Raw genomic sequence first — 22,825 nt, forward strand, 5'->3', positions numbered from 1 at the left:
CCACTAGCCAAAAGCAAGTAGCATATCTGGCAAGGCCATGGCTGACCTGATCAATCTTCTCATGTTTTTCAGCCTAAAGAGTCTACGTAAAATCAGAATTGAAACTATATTAAATGGAGCACCTAACCTACATAGTGGGGTCTGGCACCAAGCCTGCCCCACTATCAGTGCTCAATAAATGTTGAACTTAATTGTGAGATGGCCACAAAGAAAGGGTCATGTGACTGCCCTTCTGTGCTGCCTCAGCCCTCCTCCCCATACTTTGTCCACTGTCCGCCATCTTCTTACATGGTTAGCAGCAACCCTATAGGGACCAATGGTTGTCTTTCCCCCAGGGGATGCTGGTATCTCTCTAACTCACCATGTGTCTCTTTTCTTTCTTTTCTCCCTTGCCCTTTTATTCCTTTATTCTTTCCATTCCCATCATATTTGCCTAAAGCAAATGCCTAATCTCTGTGCCGATGATACAGACACAGGGCCCTATGGACCTTGAAAGAATGTAAGTGTGTTCTTCTCATTGCTCTTTTCAGTATAACTAGTTGTGGTCCCTTTCATCCCAGAGTGGAGCTAGAATCCACCGACTTCAGTGCCTGGGGGGAGGGCTTACGATTGCTCACTTGCAGCCCAAAGTTCTTGTAGAAGGAGGTGGTGCACAAGCCCGGATCCAACGCTAGTGGATGTCATGTTAACCTTGTGTCAGCGCCCCTCTCCCTGCCAAAAGTCCCTATGAGTCCTGGGAGGAGGTATGTGGTGAAATGGACGGGCCAGTCTTCAGATAAGTACTCAGAATGATTCATTCACATAAGATTGCTGCCAAGCTACCAACTCAAGGATTGTCAGATCCTGTCTTCATTTTTAAAATGGTATTTTATACCTTGTGGATTTTTACATTACTTTACTCTTTAATGTTGTGTTCAAACATTACTTATCTAGATTATGGAGGGTTTTGTGGTTTTTTTAGCACTCCATTGGATTTTTTTTTTTTTTTTGAGGTACTGGGGCCTGGGATTGAACCCGGGATCTCTTAAGTAGGAAGCTGGTGCTCAACCACTGAGTCACATGAGTGACTCTGAGTTGGTTTTCTCGTTTGTTTGCTTGTTCCTGTTTTTTAGGATGCCCTGGGAACCAAACCCAGGACCTCCCATGTAGGAAGCAGGCGCTCAATCGCTTGAACTACATCTGCTTCCCACCCCCTTAGATTTTGTGTCCTAGGCAAGTACCTCATTTACCTCACCCTAGTCCCAACCCTGGATTTTTTTTTCCCATTGACCTTCAGAAAACTAGCTATTTAGTAAAGGATTGATTAATCACTTCTTAAAGTGAACAGTATTGTGTTTGTGACTGAATCATTATCATTTTTCAATGTTCTTAATGGATCTTGAATTTTAAAAATTGCAAGCATGAGTCTCAGGTCATGTAATAGATAGTAGTTATCAATGAACTTTATTACATTCTACTACCTTCATCTGAGCTGCTTTTCAATCTCTATTTTTTTTCTGATTAATAAAATAATCCATGTTCCATTTAAAGCATTCAAAAATTGTATAACATTCAGTGTACATTTCTCTAAATTATTTTGCTATGCACATGCTACCATAATATATCATTACAAAAGCAGATTCTCATCACACAGTCTTTTTGCCACTTGCTCTTTTTGCTTTAACATTTTGGACATTTTCCCCACTTTAATACGTAAAGATGCACCTTATTTATTTTTTTTTAGGAGGTACCGGGGATTGAACCCCAGACCTGGTACATGAGAAGCAGGTGCTGAAACACTGAGCTACACCCGCTCCACTCCCTCATAATTTTTAGTGATTGTATTCTATTACACTATATGAATAAACATAAGTGATGCACTCTTTTTTAAGTCAATTTTATCGACATGTATTCATAAACCATACAATTCATCTAAAGTGTACACTCAGTGGCATTAATAACAGTCTTCTTAAGAAGAGATGAGTTCAGAAGCTATGGTGGCAGTCAAGTCTCCTTGGGAAGGCTAGGAGGGAGGCATTCTGCTATGCCTCCAGGCATTCCTTGAAATGCAGCCAGAGGAGCGTTTCCTTGGTAAGGAAGTTTGTCGCTATGAAGTGAGGTTTGGAAAAGAGCTGTGAAGGCAAACAGGAAATAGGTCCTACGTTCCAGATAAAGCAGCCTTTGGACTTTGAGAGGCAGACACTCCCCTTGGGCTCTGCCTAATACCCAGAATGAAAGAGAGAAACCCATGGACGGCAGGGGTGAAAGTCCTGCAGAGCCATCTGTGTCTACATGGTGTTCAAATGTTCATTTTTTTCAGGACTTTTAACTGTAATAACAACTGCAGAGAGGAAAATAATTTATTTTAAAGCATATTGATGGAATTTGCATGTCTACAAGATAATCAGGGCAAACTCAGTCAAGAGGATTTATTAATTCAGGTTTTCTAAGGTTTGGGGTCACTGTGAACCATAATTAACGACTCCCCTTTGTTGAGGATACTGCCAAACTACTGCTTTTCACTGGAGTCCACACAAGGACAAAAATGTGAAAATGACTTTGATTTCCCAGCTGAGTGAAATGTGTGGGTCAAGGTGTTCATAAAGCTACAACATACCTGAACGAAATTATTTCTGTCATTCAAAAGTAATGAATGAATAAAAATGTATAATTTATGAAATGCATCTTTTCTCATAGCAATGAAGATATTGCATGCAGTAACCAAAGGGAAAGAGATTCTGGAAATCACAGCACCTCAAAGATTTCATGGTAAGTCAAACTCAGTTCTTCCTTTCCAGCCACTTTGCTTCCTTTGCAGGAAAACGAGGAAAGTTACAGTAATTTTGAGACTAGGCTTTCTGCGTAAAGCAGATATAAACCAAAACACGCACGTAATGGGCTTCTCGGAGCGCTAGGGCTGAACAGATGACATGAATCTGACCGTTGTCCTCACGCTGGTTTCCCTTGCCCTCACCCACGACGTGCACAGGTGTTAGCGGGACAGAATTGAATGTCTTCTTTAAGAATAGTTCCAACACTGCCAGAGATGTTGTTGTCACTTTATGCTACAGCTGTCACTGGAGGAGTTGTCATCTATTGTAGGAGCCCATTCTTTTTAAAGGGTTAAAGAACACTGAGCTCCTGGTGGCCCCTGGGAACCTCCTGGCTTTAAGAGTCGTTGTCACATAAAATTAGGCCCGAGCCCAATTTTCCAGCGACTCTCTCTCGCTCCGCTTTGCTGATATCTTCCCAAGTCTGAAAAGGGAAACCTAGCAGTCTGAATTTTATTTCCATGGATAATATCAGGGTGGGATTTGAATTGAACTGCTATTGCACTGCTAGGTGCTTGGGTGCTTTCTTGGTGGATTTTTACATTCATATTGTTTTCCCTCCTTTTAAGGGGATTGCCTGAGTCAAGTTCATCTGAAGAAGAGGAAAACCTGGAAGACTATGAGTGAGTGCTGAAAACCCTCCGTGTTCTTCTAAAACTAGTCGCAGAAGCTTCCAGTCTGTTTCTCAAAGGCATTAGAACAGATGAGTCGGGCTTGCTCAGGAAGCAGTATTTACACAGGCAAAGCCATGAGGTTCTGGGCTCCTTATCTGGATGACAGGTGACATTGAAAATATGTTTCCCCACTCTGGATTAATTAAATTGGCTGCACACATTCCTTGGATGTCTCATGTAGCCGGCGTACCCTTCTATCATTTCACCTTGCCTTCATAGCTGTAGCAAATGTCGTTGCTGCTGATCCTTTATTCCTTGAGGGCCTCTTGTCAGGGCCTCTTGAGGGCCTCTTGTGCAGGCTCTTATTAATGTTGAATCAGATTTTTTGAAGTTACTTATCATGCAGTAATTTTCCAAGGCAACACAACTGAGATATTTGAACATGACACATCGTTTCTGTTGAGGGATTCCTGTTTTTAGGGTGACCTTATCGTTTGACATCCAAATTGGACACTTTAGAGAGAGAAAGAGTACACTATTAAAAATCACACCTGGACATCAGGCAGAAACTGGACTGCTCTGAACAAGCCTGTGTGGTCACCCCACCTACACTGAAGAACTGCTTGGCCTAAGCGACCATTAAGCTCCTTTCCAAAATCTAAGACTCTATCATTCTACAAATAGGGACCGAGAACGGTCTCCTGCCTGTGAAGATTGGCATTACAGAGAAGAGGGAGTAATCAGCCCTATTTCATCTCTCAGACATCTGATAGGCATATTTCTAGTTCTGTTTTCATAGGAGCTCTACATTATTGGTTGATCACCTACACCTGCACAGAGAGCTTTTACAAAGTACATGACACTTTCACTCCTCCTCCTTCCTCACCCAGCCTGGACCTAATCAGAATTGTCAGCTTGGAGAAGACTGTGCTGCACCAGCTGTGCCCAAGGTGGCATGGTCCCTTCATTGCCTTCCAGGTCCCCTTTGGCCCTGTCTCCTTCACCAACATCTACCCTCAGGAAGGCATTCAGTGGAATAATTCACGCTACTACAGAAAAGACAAAGGACCAACCCAAGGTCATTGCGAAAGATAATTTCACTTTAAAGAACACAAAGCATTAATCATGGGGTCATTTAGAAGTCCAAATGCCAAGTAAGAATAAAAGTCCCATGCAGGAAACTGTCACCTGTCAGGGTGCTAGAAGCAAATGGCCACATAGTATCTGTTTCCAACACTCTGGAATTTGAGGATGTTGCAATGATCAGGTGGCAAAAAGCTGCTCTCGTGTTTTACCTGCCTTCTTTCTCTGTTGAAGGTTCTATAAGGGAAGTGGTAGGAATCGAGGTCTCAATTTCCCTCAGGGATTTGGGTTACCAGCTGCCTGGGTCTTGAGTGGCAACAGTTGGACCACATCAATCTGGACCAGGCCTGGTCAGATAAAACTTGTTGTTTTCTCAAAACAATGCCACACCTGTGCTGATTGATTTCTGTTCTTCCCCTCTGCCCAGATTAAACCCATTTAAACTCTGAACAGTCTATACTTATTAAATGCCATGGGTACGTGGTAGTGGATCTGGTTCTACCCATGCCACATCAGACCAAACGAACATGGCCCCCTTTCCATTGAGTCTTGGTCTAAGGAGGCTTTGACATGGGCAGATGGACACTGTTGCTACTATTCCCACCAGTTCAGGGAGATCCTGCTGAACACCGACAACATCTCATCCTGCCAGCCCAAAGAAAATTGGTGCCCAGCCCTGCAAATACAGCCTGTGATACCTAAAGGGCAACCCATCAAATAGCTCTTAGAAGCTCAAAGGATCTGTAGAAACAAACAACTCTTTTTAGAAAGTTGATATAAAAAATATTTTCTCCTTCTTTGGTAATTCCTCAATATAGTACTATACATTGGTGGCCAAGGTACTGAAATAAAACAGTTAAGCCAGGGTAGTTAGCTAGTGGAGGAAAAAAACAAAGCAAAACAAACACTATCGATTTATTTGTTTGTTTTTCAGTCCATGGGGTTTTTGCAAGTCCTGCCAAAGAAAAGAACACAAAGACTTAACCCAGTTGGAGTGAGCTGCTAATTGGGGATTTTCATCTTTAGCACTTAGAAGAGTTGGAAGTCTTCCTTTGATTCAGAAAGCCCAGATCCTACCAGCTAGACAGTCTCTACCCCCATGTTTTCAAATGGGGGGTGAGAGCCTTGCATTGGGGAAATTATCAGGGAAGACCTGCCCTCTTCAAAATCCCAGAGATGCTACGGGGAGCTCAGGATTGGAGGGCTGTATAATGCAGGGCTCAGCCTTCTCACACGGCGCTTGGCATCACCAGTCATCTAGCCTGAACATCTAGCAGGAGCATTTGTTTTATAACCATAACTTCAGGAGCAACTCTATTCCATTCAATTAGAAATGGAGACACTGAGTTTCAGATGGAAAAATCATGCCTTAGGATGAGGCCTGTGCTGCTCGGAAATTGAAATACTGATCTTTTAAAAAATGTGCATTATGGGTTCCCGATCAGGGTGGCAGAGTGAGATGCTTAGGACTCTACACCACCCGCCCCCAGAAACTTTGAACGATCAACCAGAACTGGCAGACACATCTTTCTCAAAGGTCCAGAAAACTGTTAAAGGATTTCAGTGACAGGGCAAGCACTGAATCAATTTCAAAGGCTTCTTTAAGGGGGGAGGATCTCATGGTGTCCTGGATGGCCCTGTCCCAGCCCTCCCCAGCTCTACGCAGAGCCTGTCCATGCTCCCAGCGCAGATCATGGTCTCTGTTCCAAAGGGAGCAGAGTAACCCTCGTGCACATACTGGGAGCATAAGTTTCTGGCCCAATCTGTCTGATAGTGGCCACAGGGACTCACTGTCCCAGAACTTGCCCTGTGTGTAGAAGTAGCTCACTTGAGCTGTCCTACAGAAGGCTGTGGGAGAGCAGTCAAGTTGTGCTGCCTGGGGCAAGGGACGTGGCTGGACCAGAAGGAAACTTTCCAAAGGAAGAGGAACCACATAAAGGGGAAATTCCCAAAGCCAAACAGGCAAGCCCAAGACAGTAGGCATACACAGAAAGGATAAGGGAGGCCCCTATGCTTTGGCCTGGAGCTATTCTTCAAACTCATTGTATGGCTAAGCCCTGAAGGAGAGCACTAACATGGATCAATCTACAAAGACTGGGAAAGGGGTTTTCTTTTTTTCCTTCTTAATTATTAAGTTTTGCTAGGGCCTCGCAGTCATGGAAAGCTCTGCCGTGACACTCGCTGGGTACAAGCTTAAGGAACAGATGCCTCAGAGTCTCAATTCCAGCAATAGCATGTTAAAACATCAAAATGTCTAGGTTTCAACAAAAGATTACAAAACCATACAAAGAAACAGGGAGTGGTGGTCCATACAAGGGAGATGATTAAAGCATTAGAAACCATCAGTGAGGAGGACCAGACCTGGGATATCTCAGACAAAGACATTTTAAAAATTCCCTAGAGTGGCTCACAAGCAGATTGGAGCTGGCAGAAGAATCTGAGAACTTGAAGATAAGACAATTGAAATCATCCAGTCTGTAGAGCAGAAAGGGGAAGGAAAGAATGAAGAAAAGTGAAGAGAGCCTGAGGAACCTGTGGGACACCATCAAGTGGACCAGCATGCACATCTCCCAGAAGGAGAAGGAAGAGAGAAAGGGGCAGGCAGAGGGAATATTCAAAGTCATAATGGCTGAAAACTTCCCAAATTTAATGAAAGACATGAATAGGTGTATCCAAGATGCTCGATGAACCCTCCAAACAGGATACATACCATGCTGTGCTATAATCCAGCTGTTGAATGTGAAAGATAGAAACTTCTGAAAGCTGCACGAGAAAAGCACTTAAAGGCAATCCATGATCCTGGATGGGATCTCGCAAGGGAGGAGAAAAGGCTTAAAAGGGACTTTATTGGGACATATGAAAAATTGGAATATAGACTGTAAGCTTTATATCCATGTTAAATTTCTTGGACTTGCTAACCACACCGAATGTGGCTACATAAGTGAATATCCTTGTTCTGAGGAAATGGAACGTGGCAGTATTCCGTGTTCAAAGAGCAGGAAGTATACGACGTACCCTAAGGTGTTCAGAAAATGGGTTGATAAGTAGATAGACAGATTGGATGATACAGCAAATGTGGCAGAAAGTTAAAACTGGTGGGTATGGGTATCTGGGGAATAGGGGTATGTTGGAATTCTCTGTATGAGGTTTGCATGATTTCGTAAAGTATTTACAAATAAAAAGTTTTAAAAATTGGAAATAAAATATCCATGCAGGGGACAGGAGGAAGATGATCATAGAGAATCCATGCAAGAAGAGGTGGGTGCTGCATATATTCCACTCTACCCCCCACACCTACATGCACAAACACACTCACACACACACTCACATACATACACACATACATACATATGTATGCACATACATACACACTCACATGTACACACATACACACATACATACTTTCATACTCACCCACATACATACACACATATATACTCACATGTACACATACACTCACACATACACACACTCACACATACACACCCACATACATACACATGCACGTACACACATACACACATACATACATACACACTCTCCCACATACACACTCACAAACACACATACATGCACGCGCTGACACACACTCATGTGCACACACAAACACACATACACACTCACCCACATACATACACTTACACACTTACTCCATACCCACACGTATACACACAGTCACACTTTGCCTGAGTTATATTTCAGTGTTTCAATTTCAGAGTAGCTAAGGCTTAATCCTTTCCTGCCAAGAGCTAAGATACCCTGGTTTTGGTTTTCTTCTACAGTCAGTCTGGCACCCTCATCCTCCTCATCTATTTCCTTCACCCTAAGGTGTTCTCTTCTGGAAGGAGGTCCTCTCAAGCCCCCAAACCCATAGCCCATCCCACCTCACACCACGATCATTTCCTTAGTATGATGCACTGGCCAAAGCCAAAAGTCTGTGGATATTGTGGACATCATGTGGGGCCCCCCACACTTCAAAGTGAGCCAGGACATTGTCTTGGTTAGCTTAGTTAAACAAAAGGGGGGGGGGCATATTTAAAGATTGTACCTACCTCTGCCTTCATTTTTTCCCTCAGTTCAGTACAACTGCTTCTGTCCTAATATAACCTTTTATGCTACATATTGCTATTCTGAGCACAATAAAAAACATTTAAAAAACCACTTCCTTTAAAAACATAGATGCTATAAAGTGTGCTTTATTGCATTATTAAAAGGAAATGATAGGTTGGAAAGACTGGAGTGTTCACCCTCTTTGTCCTCGGCCACGCTGACTTTCCTACTTGAATGGTCTTCCTTGGTCTAATCTCTGGTCCTCTTTCAAATAGTAAGATGCCCAAGAACCTAGAGGTCACCTAGGAGGAGGCCGACAATTCCTTAAATGCCAATCCAGTTAAAAATACAGGTGTGCAGGCCCCGCTCCAGACTCAGAGTCGTGAGTCAGGCGGGCACTTGGGAATCTCCATTTTTGAAAAGCTTTTCTGCTGATTTCCTTGGGCAGCCAGGTTTGGAAGCTACTGAACCAGGCCAACACTTAATTTTGCAGATGGGAAAAGTTGAGTGACAAGTTATGCAATTAAAAACTTCCTAATTCTCAAAAATGGAATTCTTTCCTGTTGCAGCTGGTTTGCAGGTAACATCTCCAGGTCACAGTCTGAGCAGTTACTGAGACAAAAGGTAAAGAGTCCTGTTGCCCTTTAAAATAGTCTCTAAGAATCTCTTTCTATTGTGGGGCCCAGAAGGGAATACCCCTTTCATAGAAACCTGATTGGTAATTACACAGTCAACTCATTATAGTTTTGGTTGGAACTTCATGTCTAGCTATTTTCTCTAGTTCTGTTCCTACTATTGCGTACTAAACCGACCCAAATTTAGTGACTTGAGACAAGACAGATTTTTTGATTTCTTATGATTCTGTGCAACATCCAGGCAGGCAATTCTTCTATGGGTTTTGCTTAGGATCACTTACGTGGCTGCCTTTAGCTGGTGGATCACCTGGAGGATTGAGTTCAGCTGAAGCTGTCAGCTGGGACTGCTCCCCATGGCTAACTTGAGCGTCCTCACAACATGGCCACCTCAAGGCATGCAGCCCAAAAGGAAAGGCCCCATGGTGCAAGTGCTTAGCTAGTCTCTGCTTTTGTCATGCTTGCTAGTGTCCCATTGGTGAGAGGAAGTCGCATAGCCCAGCCCAGAGCAGATTTATTGGGACCATTGATGGAATAGTCTACCACAGACACATCACTGCTCATTAGCACCTAACCAGAGGACAGTCGAAGTAAGAGGGAAGAAACCTACCTGGTTTAGTTCCTAATTGGTGTGAGATTGTCAATAGGAAACTATTTTGGCCTACGAAGACAACATTTTGATATGGTCCCACTTAATAAAACACAAAGTACATCAAATATTTCTTTGAGGGGTACTAGTGAGAAAGTGTTGACTGTACTACCTAACTCAGCATTTTGTCACGTTCATAGTTTTTCTGGGCTTTCTGAATCTGGATATGCTTAGACAGAAACGTGTAGAACTTAAATAAATAAATTTATCTCCTATAATCTTCTGTTTGACGTTTTAACTTGACATTTTAACTGACATTTTAACTATGTTTTCTATGTTTATTTTTTAATATTTATTTATGTGTATTTATTTATTTATTTATTTATAGGAGGTACCAGGGATTGAACCTGGGACCTCGTACTTGGAAAGCGCGTGCTTAACCACTGAGCTACAGCTGCTCCCCAATTGTAGAACTTGAACAAATGATTTATTTCTGCCTCGCTGGTTTTCTAAAGTCTTCCAAAGGCATGATATGGTGGTATATGATTTTTTTACTATATTTCTGAGAGACAAAAACATTAGATTTGTACAAGTACAAAACAGAAAAATATCAGAGAGGGTTGAAAATTACCTGCAGAGGAAGAGTTGGCATGCTCAGGGTAGATCTAGAAAAAGAGTGACTGAGGAAAGGAGGAAAACAAAACTGTGAATCCTCTTCTGTGCCAACTGCTTTTTAATCTGCGCCCGCCCTATTTAAAGCAGATCTGAAAGATCTCTTTTCCTACCACCTACCCTGAAAAAGAGGTTTCAAGAATAACCGAAATGTGTTCTGTTCCTTCCACATCTTCGTCTCTTTTCAGGGAAAAGAAGGAGCATTTATGGTTAGAAATTCCAGCCAGGTGGGAATGTACACCGTGTCCTTATTCAGTAAGGCTGTGAAGTAAGTCTGACATGGATTCGTTCCTTTTTTCTCTTCCTGTATGTCCTGTGCCTCTGCCGGTTGCTTCGTCATGTTTTTGAGAAAGACATGCGCTCCAAAGGCTGGACTTAGGCATCAGTCTTTCTATTGCATCTGCCCGTTTGTAGGGTGTCCTTTTCCCCATGTCCAAGAAGCTGTTTGTGGGTGACCCCCTCCTGCCCACCCCAGGCAGCAGCAGAGTTCCAAAGCACAGCCAGCCACGGTCAGCACCCTGGGAGATTCCCCACAATTCAGGCCTAAGCCTAGAAAGAGAAAAGCAGTGGCACCTCTCCACTCGCAGCAACCCCCCCCCCCCACCTGCCAGCTTGGAACCCTGTCCCAATATTGGGGTTTTAGTAAGCCTTCGTGGGTGGGGGCAGAATTAGCGGGAGGCTGACTTGGTGCAGCTTCCCGGGCAGCTGCCTTCTTGGACACTCTCCTTCCGGGGGGTGAAGAGCTCTGGTTTCAAGCCACAGCTCTGGGTCCCAATCCTGGCCCTTCATTCAGAGCTTGATGATACCGAGCGAGCTTCTTCATCTGACAAAGGAACCTCACACTCCATTCATGAAGTCATCCACCTTCCTATATTGGCTCTGAATAGTGCCTGGCGCAGAGTAAGCACTTAATAAACTAACGGCAACTGGTACTATCGTTGCTGTGGGAAAAGAGCAGTTCAACCCCGCTCCCTGCCAACGCCTTGGCATGTAAGCCGCCCCACAGTCATCGCCTGCAAGTCTTTATCAGCAGCGTCAGCCATCCCCCTCCAGACTTGGACAAGACACTTGCCCATTGGTTGTTAGCGCTTTTGTTCCTGCAAAGCACTCTGCAAAGCTGATCAAGAAAACTGTTTCCATCTGCACCAGTTTACAGAGGAGAGGATTGAGGGTCCAAGCTTAAAAAAAAAACCCACCCCCAAAGCTAATCAAAACTCTGGGGCCCTCTGGCTCTGCCTTCTGGACAAAACATGATATCAGAAATTTTCCCAATCAAATTTCTTGGCTCCCGATTCTTCTTTTTTTTTTTTAAGGAGATACCAGGGATCGAACCCAGGACCTCTTACATGGGAAGCAGATGCCCAACCACTTAAGCTACATCTGTTCCTCAACAAATTCATTTTTGAAGGTGGCCTGACAAATAAGGAACCAAATAAAAATAATACGGAATCCCTCTTTGATGAAGTGGCTTCTATGGGCTTCAGGGAATTTCAGGCTGACACTAAGAGCCGATGGGCTATTTGCAACAAAGAGGGGTGCCCTTTCTCCTTCATACGATCACAGTTCTAACTTGGCAGGCCCTACAACAATAGCAGCAATCTACATGGTTTCTTATGTGCTAAGTACAGTGCAGGCTGATTTCTATAAAATCTCATCCAACCTTTATGACAGCTGGATGGGCAGCTCGCCAAGGGAGGAAGTGGATTCGAAGCCCGGGTTCTTGACAGTGCCACAACCCTGTGCCCTACTCTGAAACCTAAGGCAGACGCATCACTCCTGATTAGCCTAAATCAGTGGGCATTTTCTAAATGTGGAGCAAGAGAAAAAAAATTATGTAGAAAAGGCACAAGTTCAAATAAGGAATGAAAGGACATCCCCACCCACCCCACCCCCAAAACAGCCTCCTGCCCATGCTCTGGGGTGGGACTACCCACACCTGATCACCTTTCCCTCCCACATTTTTATCCCCATTCTTACCTAAAAGATAATTGATATTCAGAACAATGATCCTGAAGAACTGAGAGGCTGTCAGTCGTCAAAGGAAGATGCTCATTTCATACTCGCTAAGGCAGGAGCAGTCTGGAAAGTTGGAATTTTATTATAGGTGAATTACATGTGTGCACAAAGGGTACGTTGAATTCAGAGAGGACTTCTTTTCCATGATTGCCAATTGTCATCGGTACCTCCAGAAAAATGCCCAATGTCAAGGCTGAGAAACTGTATCTGATCTCCCTTCCCAAAATTTGCAAGTGCATCCAAGATAATTCTTTAGCCATTGCTTAATCAAGCTGCAATTGTTTATTAAAAACAGTCTGCCATTCTTTCTTCTTTCCTAGTGATAAAAAAGGAACCGTCAAACATTATCATGTGCACACAAATGCTGAGAACAAATTGTACCTGGCAGAAAACTATTGTTTTGATTCCATCCCGAAGCTTATTCACTATCACCAACACAATTCAGCAGGTAATTCATTTTAGATTTTCTTTTATGGATCCTGTCAATAAATATCAATTTTCTTGGATATTATTGATCCTCCTAATATTCTTAATTATATAGGGAGCAGTGAAAGTGAGGGGAAAAAAATTGTTCTCAAGCTATATGCCTGCTGTGATTTTTAACTTACATTTCTTAGACTATAATATTATAGACTCTATAACGACAGAAGGAATGAAGCTGAGTGAGTTGAGTGACTCAGAAGTAGATTTTCTTTTTTAAAAAAAGTCCTTTTTTTCTGTTTATAGAAGCAAGTTGATCACAAAACTCAAACATTCTAGAAATATATACCACTAGAGGGATAACCTCCATGGACAATGTGGTGTCTATTCTGCTGGATTTTTTCCATGCTTCTACTAACACTTATTATTCATTACCTACACATCATGTGTATAAATCATATATATGTGTGTGTGTATACCTTATAATTTTTACAGAAATGAGATCATTCTACACACAAGCCTTTTCTGCTTGCTTGCTTTACTCAACACATCTTAGAATCTTTCCAAACAAATAGATACAGCTTACTGTGGAATATTTAACAGCTATATAGCATTCTCTTGGAGGGTTGCTCCTCAATTTATCCACCTAGGCCTCTACTGATGAACAATTGGATCATATTCTGATATTGTCACATTGCAGTCGCTATTTCAGGGCACCATCCTATACAACTCTCTCTCTCTCTCTGGGCACCTGTATAAGTGTTGCTGTAGCCAAATTCCTAGAAAGCAGATTTCTGAGCTGACAGCTGAGTGGAGACATTGCCAAATACTCTTTATTTTATTTTTTAAAGGTTTATTTTATTTATTTCTCTTCCCTTCCTCCCTGTTTGTTGCCTGCTCTGTGTCCATTCGCTGTGTGTTCTTATGCATCTGCTTGCCTTATCCGGTGGCACTGGGAAATTGTGTATCTTTTTTGTTGTGTCATCTTGCTGTGTCAGCTCTCCATGTGTGCGGCACCACTCTTGGACAGGCTGCACTTTTCTCACACGGGGCAGCTCTCCTTGCAGGGTGCGCTCCTTGTGTGTGGGGCTCCCCTACATGGGGGCGTCCCTGCGTGGCACGGCACTCCTTGCGTGCATCACCACTGTGCGTGGGCCAGCTCACCACACGGGTCAGGAGGCCCTGGGTATCGAACCCTGGACCCTCCATATGGTAGGCAGATGCTCTATCAGTTGAGCCACATCTGCTTCCCCAAGTGCTCTTTAGAAATGCATACTCCCACCAACAGCAATATCGCTTGTCCTCATCAACACTGGGCACTATTACTCTTTATAAATTATTTTGCCTAAACGAGTGGTGAAAATGATGGCAGCAACTGGATGGATTTCAAACAGTGGGTCAAAATCAGCTATGAACTCAGAAGCAAATTTGTGCAAGTATATCAGACTTGATTGCATGTATTTTGATGATTATCCTTACTCCCGGCTTTCTCTTTGGTTCTTTCTGTTATTTTCCCGCTGCGCCAATTTCCTCCAATGTTTATTTTCACCTATAGCACCTTAGAGGTACCTTTGGTACCTTGTGGATGGCTCCAAAGTGGCATGATTGCAACATGAGGATGCATAAGAAAGTCCACTGGGGTATAGGAAGAGAATATTAAAATGTATACTCAGATTTGCTTTTATCTCATTCCTGTAAGTTTTCCTTGTGTATATTTTATGATGAACGTAAAGTATCAATAGAGCAGTACTTGTGTATATACATATTTTGGAGCAGTGAGCTAAATTTTTTGCCTTTAGATGAAAGGTGCATGATTTTGAAAGTTTGGAAACCACTCATATAAGAAGCAAACAAATATCTGGAAAAAAGAAGGAGGGAAAGAGGACATGTGTGATTTCTCCCATGACCTGGAGAACTTCCCAAGTGTAAAGCAAGGAAGACATATTTTTAAATGGGTTCTTTCAAGTTGCTATAAATACAATGGTCATTTTAGCCCAACTTTGCCATGACTCTATGTACCCAATTAAAATGACTTGACCATTTAATGAAATGCACTAGTCAGTTCAATTTGAAAAAATTCAAGTAGTTTACTTTTCATTTTGTAATGCCATGCAAAAAGATTATGTGGCTATATACCTATTTAAATATAGGACTGCAAAGAGTTAGTAAAATGAGAATGGGGAAAATTTTTGAAATAAAAGATTCCATCAAGCAATTGATTTCACTGTTTTATATCACTTAAGGTTGTTTTCCTCTTTTAACTTTGGCTTTACATTGAGGCAGAAGGAAGAAACTACGCAAGGATTTACAATTCAGGCACACTAATACAGTGGGATGCACGTGGTCATAACGAGCCCTCTCTCGGAATCTAGGTATTCTGAAGACTTTGCTTTTTCAGTCACTCTGGAGCAAGTGCAAGCAGGGCTGTGAACCCATGTGGCGTCAGGTCCTGATATGGTTCCAATTGCATTGCAGGCATGATCACGCGGCTCCGCCACCCTGTGTCGACCAAGGCCAACAAGGTCCCCATCTCTGCATCCCTGGGAAGTGGTATGGACACACCCTTGGGCTCGTAAACTCCACTTCCCGTGATTTTTTTTGGTTAAAATGATATATGGTTAAATCACTAATAAATAAAAAGGGGGACGGCAGGGAGAAGGTCCCTGTTCAGACTGGGTCAGAGAGAGCTGCAGCTCTAACACATTTGTTCATTTTCTTGAAAAAAAAAACTGTTTTCTCTCTTCCCAACCTAAATCTGTAATCTCTCCTACATTACAGAAAACGGGGTCGAATTTTCCCTCATCAGCCCCAATCCCCTCCAGCACCTAGTTGCATGTCCCCTCTACTTCCTGGACTGGGTGCCCCAGGTCTGCTGGGGAAGCAGGGCTTCATATTTTTGTTTAGGGTAACAACATCCAGCGGGTTCACAGTTTGTTTGTTTTTTTAAGGGAAATGTAACCATATTTTGCCAACCTAAAGCCATCATGCACATTTGACGTCAACTTTCACCCCGAGATGCCACTGGTTAGCAGTGTTTTTACTCTGAATCCCCTTGGCAATAACTTCACCTGCTTAAAGAACAGTGTTGTCTTGGGTGGCGTTGTCATGCGGCCCTTATAGGTCATTAGACCACATCACCAAGGCTTTGTTAAGTAATCAACTTTTTTAAAAAAGTCTTGCTGTTCTACATTCTGTCGGTGAGAAAGTCTCATTGGAGAGGAAATCATTGGGGAAGCTCTTAGCTCCAAAATCTTCTCTTCTTGTCCTGAAGAGTATCTGCCTTGCCTTATCAGGAATCTGGGAACTGAAAAGAGAAGAGATTACCTTGTCCAAGGAACTGGGAAGCGGCCAGTTTGGAGTGGTGCAGCTGGGCAAGTGGAAGGGCCAGTATGACATTGCTGTTAAGATGATAAAGGAGGGCTCCATGTCAGAAGATGAGTTCTTCCAGGAGGCCCAGACCATGATGTAAGTCTCCTCTGATGAATGGAAGTTCAGCCCGCACCATGGGAGGGTATTAGAGCGAACAGGTCCTAATTAGGCTGTCATAAAAATTGAGAGGGGTCCCTGGGTGTCCTCCTTTTGGAAGCCGCTGGCAGAATCTGGCAGAAACTCCTGTAGGCTCACGGTGTATGGTAACCCCTGTGCCCTGGTGTGATGTTAAACCCTATTTTGATATGACAAGGTTGGTAATCATGAAGAATGAAAAGAAAATCATGTCAAACTGTACTCAAAGGTGAAAATGTTGCATTCAAAATGCAATGATCAAACTGAAGCCTATTGTGTGGAAAGTATCTGTTGACATAGTATTCCTGCTGTGAGTATTCTAGGCAGTGATTGAATTTGCTCGAGGAGCACAGTTATCTTGTCTCACCACAAGCCTTCCCTTTGAAGGGAGCAATGCTGAGTACCATGCAGGTCTCTAAAATTGCTGAAAGACACATAATCCAATTCATTGCCTTAGTAACACGATAAAGCATGTCCCTATGCGTAAACCAAGAAGGAAGAAGCTACCCAAGTATTGAATGACTCATCACTGATTACCCAAAGTAAGCTGACATTTGTTAAATTTAGATTCACTTTACACACCTGAACATTGAAGACTCATCCTGTAAATTAATGTAAGGAAATAAATCATATAAGGACAACTTGATGAACCTTATGATATCTAAGTGTCCATCCTGTCCTGACCTACCAGATGTGCTGCATCATGAGGTTACTATTTCTAAATTTATTATTTTAAAAAGAACATAAAAATAATGAAAAATATTTTTAAAAAGAAAGAATGAAAAATCACATCTAATCCCACTTTCTTCTCATGGCAGCTATTTTCATTTTGCCCGTGCCCTTCATATTCTGATATTGTTTTTCTCAAGAACGAAATACTTTGACAAGAAAGTTAGATGCTTTAAAACAGAAGTGAAAACTGTTCTAAGGTTGTGGCTTCCCCCAAATCAGTCATGAAAGTTCTGGAGATGCCACAAGACTACACAGGATTTCTGAGGCAACAGACCACTGCTACCCTGATTCTCTGTAGGAAGGTTAAAAACAGCACAGGTTGAGGTACCCACCATCGTGAAGTTGCTCCTGTGAGGTTGCCAATGTCTGACACGAAGCAGCGTTTTTGGACCCTAAAGGCTAGTGTGCTCCAAGAATTAGACCCTGAATGTTCTCCTCTCTTTTCTCTGGTCAAGAAGAAGGGGGGAGCATTCAAGTAAAGAAGCCAACAAAAATCTGAGCGTGATTCTTTTTCAGAACATCTGGAAAATGGGGTGTGGGAATTCATTACTGAACTTTGAAAAATTTGTTGTTTCCAGGAAACTCAGCCATCCCAAGCTGGTTAAATTCTATGGAGTGTGTTCAGAGAGATACCCCATATACATAGTGACTGAATATATAAGCAATGGCTGCCTGCTCAATTACCTGAAGAGCCATGGGAAAGGCCTTGAACCATCCCAGCTCTTAGAAATGTGCTATGATGTTTGTGAAGGCATGGCCTTCTTGGAGAGCCAACAGTTCATCCACCGGGACTTGGTAAGCAACACCACCGAAGGCTCCGAGAAAGGAAAGAAAGCAGTCCACGGCCCCAACCTCCAGGGACAGGGCCATTGGGAGGGCAGCAAGGGGAACACCTTCACTTTTAATTTGCTCCCTCGTGACTTGCATGACACTTTGTAATTTTTTTTTATATCACAGTTTAAAAAAATATATATTTTAGGCATGGAAAGAAGAGAAAGAGTCAAAGTTGCCATCAAGTTCGATAGAGCTGTGTTGTGGCATGAATGAGAACAGATGGAAAGGAAAGACTGGCCAATTTAGCATTTCTTGAAACCCAAGTTGGCCTTTACTCTGAGAGGGCTAAAGCAGTCATTTGATACAGAAACTGAAAATCCAAAACCCAGAAGGAAATGAACTTTGTGTGTGTCTTTGGGTCAGGGTGGGAGTGCGGAGTGTTCAGATCGGTCTTTACTGGGATTTATCTTCAGAGATTTTCTTGTGCCAAATGGCATCCACGCTGTGCACACAGGTCCAGCAGTCACGAGTTGTGGTGCAGTGTCTGTGCCTGCAAAGTAGGAGCATAAAGCTGACAGATGGCTGAGCCTCACCTTTCTCCGTGCATCGCTCATGCACGGTATCCCGGTGATGGGAAGGCAGCCCCCGGAAACGGCTCCTCCCTTCTCCTTGGTGAGCAGATGCTCCATGTGTCACCTGTAGCACTTCCAAGGTGTTTGACAAGGATGGCCACGTGGGTGAAAATACTGAGGGGAGCCCATCTGCATTTTGAAAAATTAAAAATTGCCAAGGAAAGAAAGACAACTTCAGGGCCTTTGGGGTTGTGAAAGGCAAACCAAGATTTTGTTGAGCCCTCTGTTGAAGTGGAGAAAAAAATGTCTGCTTCTGATGTGGGGAGAGTCTTGGTCACTTTTAATACATGGTGATTTTGGTTTTCCTCCAAAGGCTGCTCGGAACTGCTTGGTGGACAGTGATCTCTCTGTGAAAGTATCTGACTTTGGGATGACAAGGTAAGCCAACTCCCAAGGGGCAACCCGCCAGAGAGGGCTTCTTAGTAACATCTGTAGGCCCATCATCATGGAAGGCCTCATGGGGATACAGAAGACACTCTGAATTGGGGTGTTAAAGACCTGGGTCCCCCCTCCCCAAAACTGCCTCTGACGACCTGTGAAACATGCTTCACTTCATTTCTTACCTGTAAAATGAAGTTATTCTTCAGATACCATCTAAACTCCCTTTTGGTTCTGTCAACACTCTGGTAAATTTCTTCTGAGCTTAGGAAAAAATTGCATATATTTATTTAAATATAATATGTCACAGCCACAATATTTGGATAAGTATATATTACCTGTATTGTCTATATTTTGACTCCACCCAGGCTCCTTAGCTCTTTCGGGTTTTCCTGTCTAAGTTTCAATGGGCAGAGCACTAACACTAGGAAAGCTTTTGTTTTCACATTGTTAAATTTTCCATTTCACTAAGTAAGACCTGAAAAGTAGACTCAGATTCTCTTACTGGGCAAGTCTACCACCATTTCATGATTTGGAGAAATAATTTTGATTTTGGTAGCAACTTTTAAAAGAATTTTTTGTTTCTTCAGTTCTGAATCCTCATACTATTTAAGCCTCAGGGCCAATTTTCATCGTTTGCATAGCAAATGAAAGCCTGCATATCACCCTTTTCATTCAACAGATATTTAGTGAGTGCCTACTGAATGCCTAGACCTTATGGGAGATGCTGTTGTGAATGATAGAGTTCCTGCCCTCAGAAAGTCCACAGTTTGGTCTGGAGGGCAAGTGGGTGTGGCCTTGACATTGAGGTAAAATACAGCTAGAAAGTTGTGTTGCCTCAACTTAAAATCATGTAATTCTGAAGAGGAAAAGTAGAGTTTAAAAGAGATCTGAAAAGTTGACAAAGGCCAGCCCTATAATTAACAAACAGAGCCCTAAAAGGCCCTAGGAGTTTCTGTTTTTAAAAGTCTTCTCTGAAATTCAGTAGCAGGAGATGCTACTTGATTCCAGCATCACAGGCCATGGAATGGGAGCCATTGTAGGTCCTCTGAGCATTTTATCACTTCACTGTTGAGGAAGATGGGACCCCTCCATATTGGCCAATTCCTAAGGTGTCCCTTTAGCTGTGGGCTACCTGCCACCAGTCTAACTTCCATACACAGAGCCTCCAACACTGATACACCAAATGTGTAGCTCTCTTGAAGCAAGAGCAGAAACTTCTCAGGCCTCCTTAGAAGGGGGGAAAGCACCCAGGAGATGGAACAGATCCCACCTTAGCTCTCAAGGCAGAAATATTGGCTACGATGCCAGCAGCCAGGGGACACGAGGTCAGGTTCTCTGCAGCTTCGGGAAGGGGAGGCACGAGGTCTTGCTCTGAGCAAGGGCTTCTGGAGGCCATGCACTGGGCCCTGTTGCTCATGAAGCTCTGCGGCCACATCATCCAGATACCTGTGACTTAACTTGGTCCCAATGAGTTGAAGAAAGGAAGAAAGAGTCAGCTCATGAGTGGATCCCAGTCAGGGGGTGCCAGGGTAGTTTCTGGGTGCCTGGTGGCATCTGGGGAGGCTGAGGAGGCCTGGAGAAAAAGGTATGGGTATAATCTTATGCAAGTGCGGCATATCAGGATTATTACTGTTTAAAAGAATGGTTTACCCAACCTGCTTTTTCTGAGGTTTTTAAATTACAGTAGAGAGTGCTGCATGTAAAGCTTTTCCAGAAATTAGATTCAAATTTTTAGTGCCGTAATTTTACATTTCCTCCTTTTTGAGTTGAATCGTTATTTACTTGGGATTGCTTTTGTGGGGAAATATATGGGCTCCCCCTATTTAGTGCATAAATAATATGTGCTTATTGTAAGAAATACAAGCAATTGTGGATACTTCTTAAAAGTAGAAGCTGCCCCCTCATCTCTTTGCTTCACGATTATCAGTGACTACTGCTAAAATGTTGGTGGGGGTTATAGTTTGCTAAAAGGCTGCCAAGGCAATATAGCAGAAATGGATTGGCTTTTACAATGGGGATTTATGAACTTATAAGCTTACAGTCCAAGGTTAAGAAAAATGTCCAAATCAAGGCATCAGGCAAAGTGCTCTGCCTGAAGACATGGCTGCCAGTGATCCTGGGCTCCTGTCACATGGCAGGGCACAATGGCAAAATCTGCTCTCTGTCCCTTTGCCTTTGGGTCTCATTGCTTTCAGCTACTGGCTCTTCCAGCTTTCTTTCTGCTCCTGTGGCTTTCTCTCTCCTGGGTTTCACTGATTTCAGTTTTTGGCTTCCAGGACTTTCTCAGCTTCTGGGGGTTTCTCTCTGTCTTTCTTTCTATTCATCCTGTTTATAAAGGACTCCAGTAGGAGGATTAGGACCCATCCCGGGCCATGCCTTACTGAAGTGATCTAATCAAAGGCCCTTGACTGAATCTAATCAAAAGGGCCTGCCTACAATAGGTTCACACCCACAGGAATGGATTCATTTAAGAACATAATTTCCTGGAGTCACAAGAGTCTCAAACTACCACAGTGGGTATCCTTTCAGACCTTATTCCTAAGTACACCCAATCACATACCCAGGTATGTACATTTACAGTTTGTTCCCACAGAAAGGGAATTGTACCTAGCTATATACCGTGAGAAGTTTTTTATTTTGGTAAATGTAGAGCCATCTTTGTTTTTAATGGCTGCATAGTATTTATCTTATTAATGTACCATAAAATATTTAATCATTCCTCAGTTGAGGTTGCTTCTGTTTTCCTCACTCATACAAACAAGGATGTGGTGAACATCCTTGAACATATATTTTTATGGTCTTGATGTTTCTGTAGGATATTTTTGTTCATCGCTGTATATAGTAGCAGAAAATGAGAAAGAGCTTACATACCTAAACAAATTATGGAAATTCATAAAGGGAAAACTATATGGCCACTAAGCATGATACGGGCTGAAGAAAATGTAACTACATGGGAAAATATGTCATTAAATGAAAAATAAAAGCAGATTTCAAAATAGCAGAAACCTAATTTGGTTTAAATTACATATATAGAAAAAAAGATCTGAAAGTATGAACAAAAATGTATCTTGAGTGGTAGAGGTACAGGTTATCTTTGTGGTTGTTATTATTATTAAATTATTACTTTTTACATAGCGTTTTTCTATATTTACCCAACTTTTGCATTCCGGTTTTGCTAGTTTCAGTGTTAGATACCATTTTAAAAAATGTTTTTGAGTCGCAAGCATCCTCTAGCTAGTCTCACGCTTTGCAAGCAAGCAAAAGATCCAGAAAACTGAGGCCTTGGGCGGAGACTCTGGGCGGCTCCATGTCCTTCGTCAGCCTATGCCGTCTGGCTGGGCAGCCGAGGCCATGGGATGGAGGTCTGCCCGATTTGCACCGCCATGTGGCTTAAGGTCTGTGTTGATGCCCTGCCCCCCAGGTACGTGCTTGATGACCAGTACGTCAGTTCAGTAGGAACGAAGTTTCCGGTCAAGTGGTCAGCTCCAGAGGTGTTTCACTACTTCAAATACAGCAGCAAGTCCGACGTCTGGGCATTCGGTAAGAGTGTGGCCACACAGGACACCAGCCCTGTTTCGTAAGCTGACTTCCACAACAGGAAACCACAACAGCAGCAACATCCATTTTTTTTTAAAGGCCCTTGAGCACTTAGAAAATTACACATAGGGCCTGAGCCGAGCAGGAGGTTGGAGAGGATGATTTCCCTTCCTGGGGCGGGTGTTAGGACGTCTGCCACACACTGAGTAACATACACCCTGCTAGCTCCTCATAACATCAAAGACGGTGGAAGCTTTTCCACTGAAGATTATGAGCAGTTTTTTAAAAGGAGAAATTGGAAACTAAAGGCGAGTTTGCATGGAGTCCAAAATATTGAAGGGCTTTAAAATGAAGTCATTGATTTTCTACATGAAAAAAA

The 22,825-nt window shown here is 42.9% G+C and overlaps 1 protein-coding gene across 3 annotated transcripts in view; it reads left to right on the plus strand.

Moving 5' to 3' along the window:
* BMX (BMX non-receptor tyrosine kinase) overlaps positions 1-22,825 on the plus strand; it is a 52,191-nt gene that overhangs the window by 21,906 nt on the left and 7,460 nt on the right. For 2 of the 3 annotated variants that reach the window (XM_058291192.2, XM_058291193.2), the window contains exons 8-18: positions 440-499; positions 2,677-2,748; positions 3,380-3,433; positions 9,127-9,181; positions 10,639-10,718; positions 12,787-12,914; positions 15,362-15,436; positions 16,180-16,351; positions 17,701-17,917; positions 18,842-18,906; positions 22,331-22,449. In XM_058291192.2, the coding sequence (XP_058147175.1) occupies positions 440-499; positions 2,677-2,748; positions 3,380-3,433; positions 9,127-9,181; positions 10,639-10,718; positions 12,787-12,914; positions 15,362-15,436; positions 16,180-16,351; positions 17,701-17,917; positions 18,842-18,906; positions 22,331-22,449 (1,097 nt within the window). The remainder of the gene's footprint in view (positions 1-439; positions 500-2,676; positions 2,749-3,379; positions 3,434-9,126; positions 9,182-10,638; positions 10,719-12,786; positions 12,915-15,361; positions 15,437-16,179; positions 16,352-17,700; positions 17,918-18,841; positions 18,907-22,330; positions 22,450-22,825) is intronic. The other variant, XM_058291195.2, reaches the window with a different exon arrangement.

This window comes from Dasypus novemcinctus, chromosome X (genome assembly GCF_030445035.2).
Source record: "Dasypus novemcinctus isolate mDasNov1 chromosome X, mDasNov1.1.hap2, whole genome shotgun sequence".
NCBI lineage: Eukaryota > Metazoa > Chordata > Mammalia > Cingulata > Dasypodidae > Dasypus > Dasypus novemcinctus.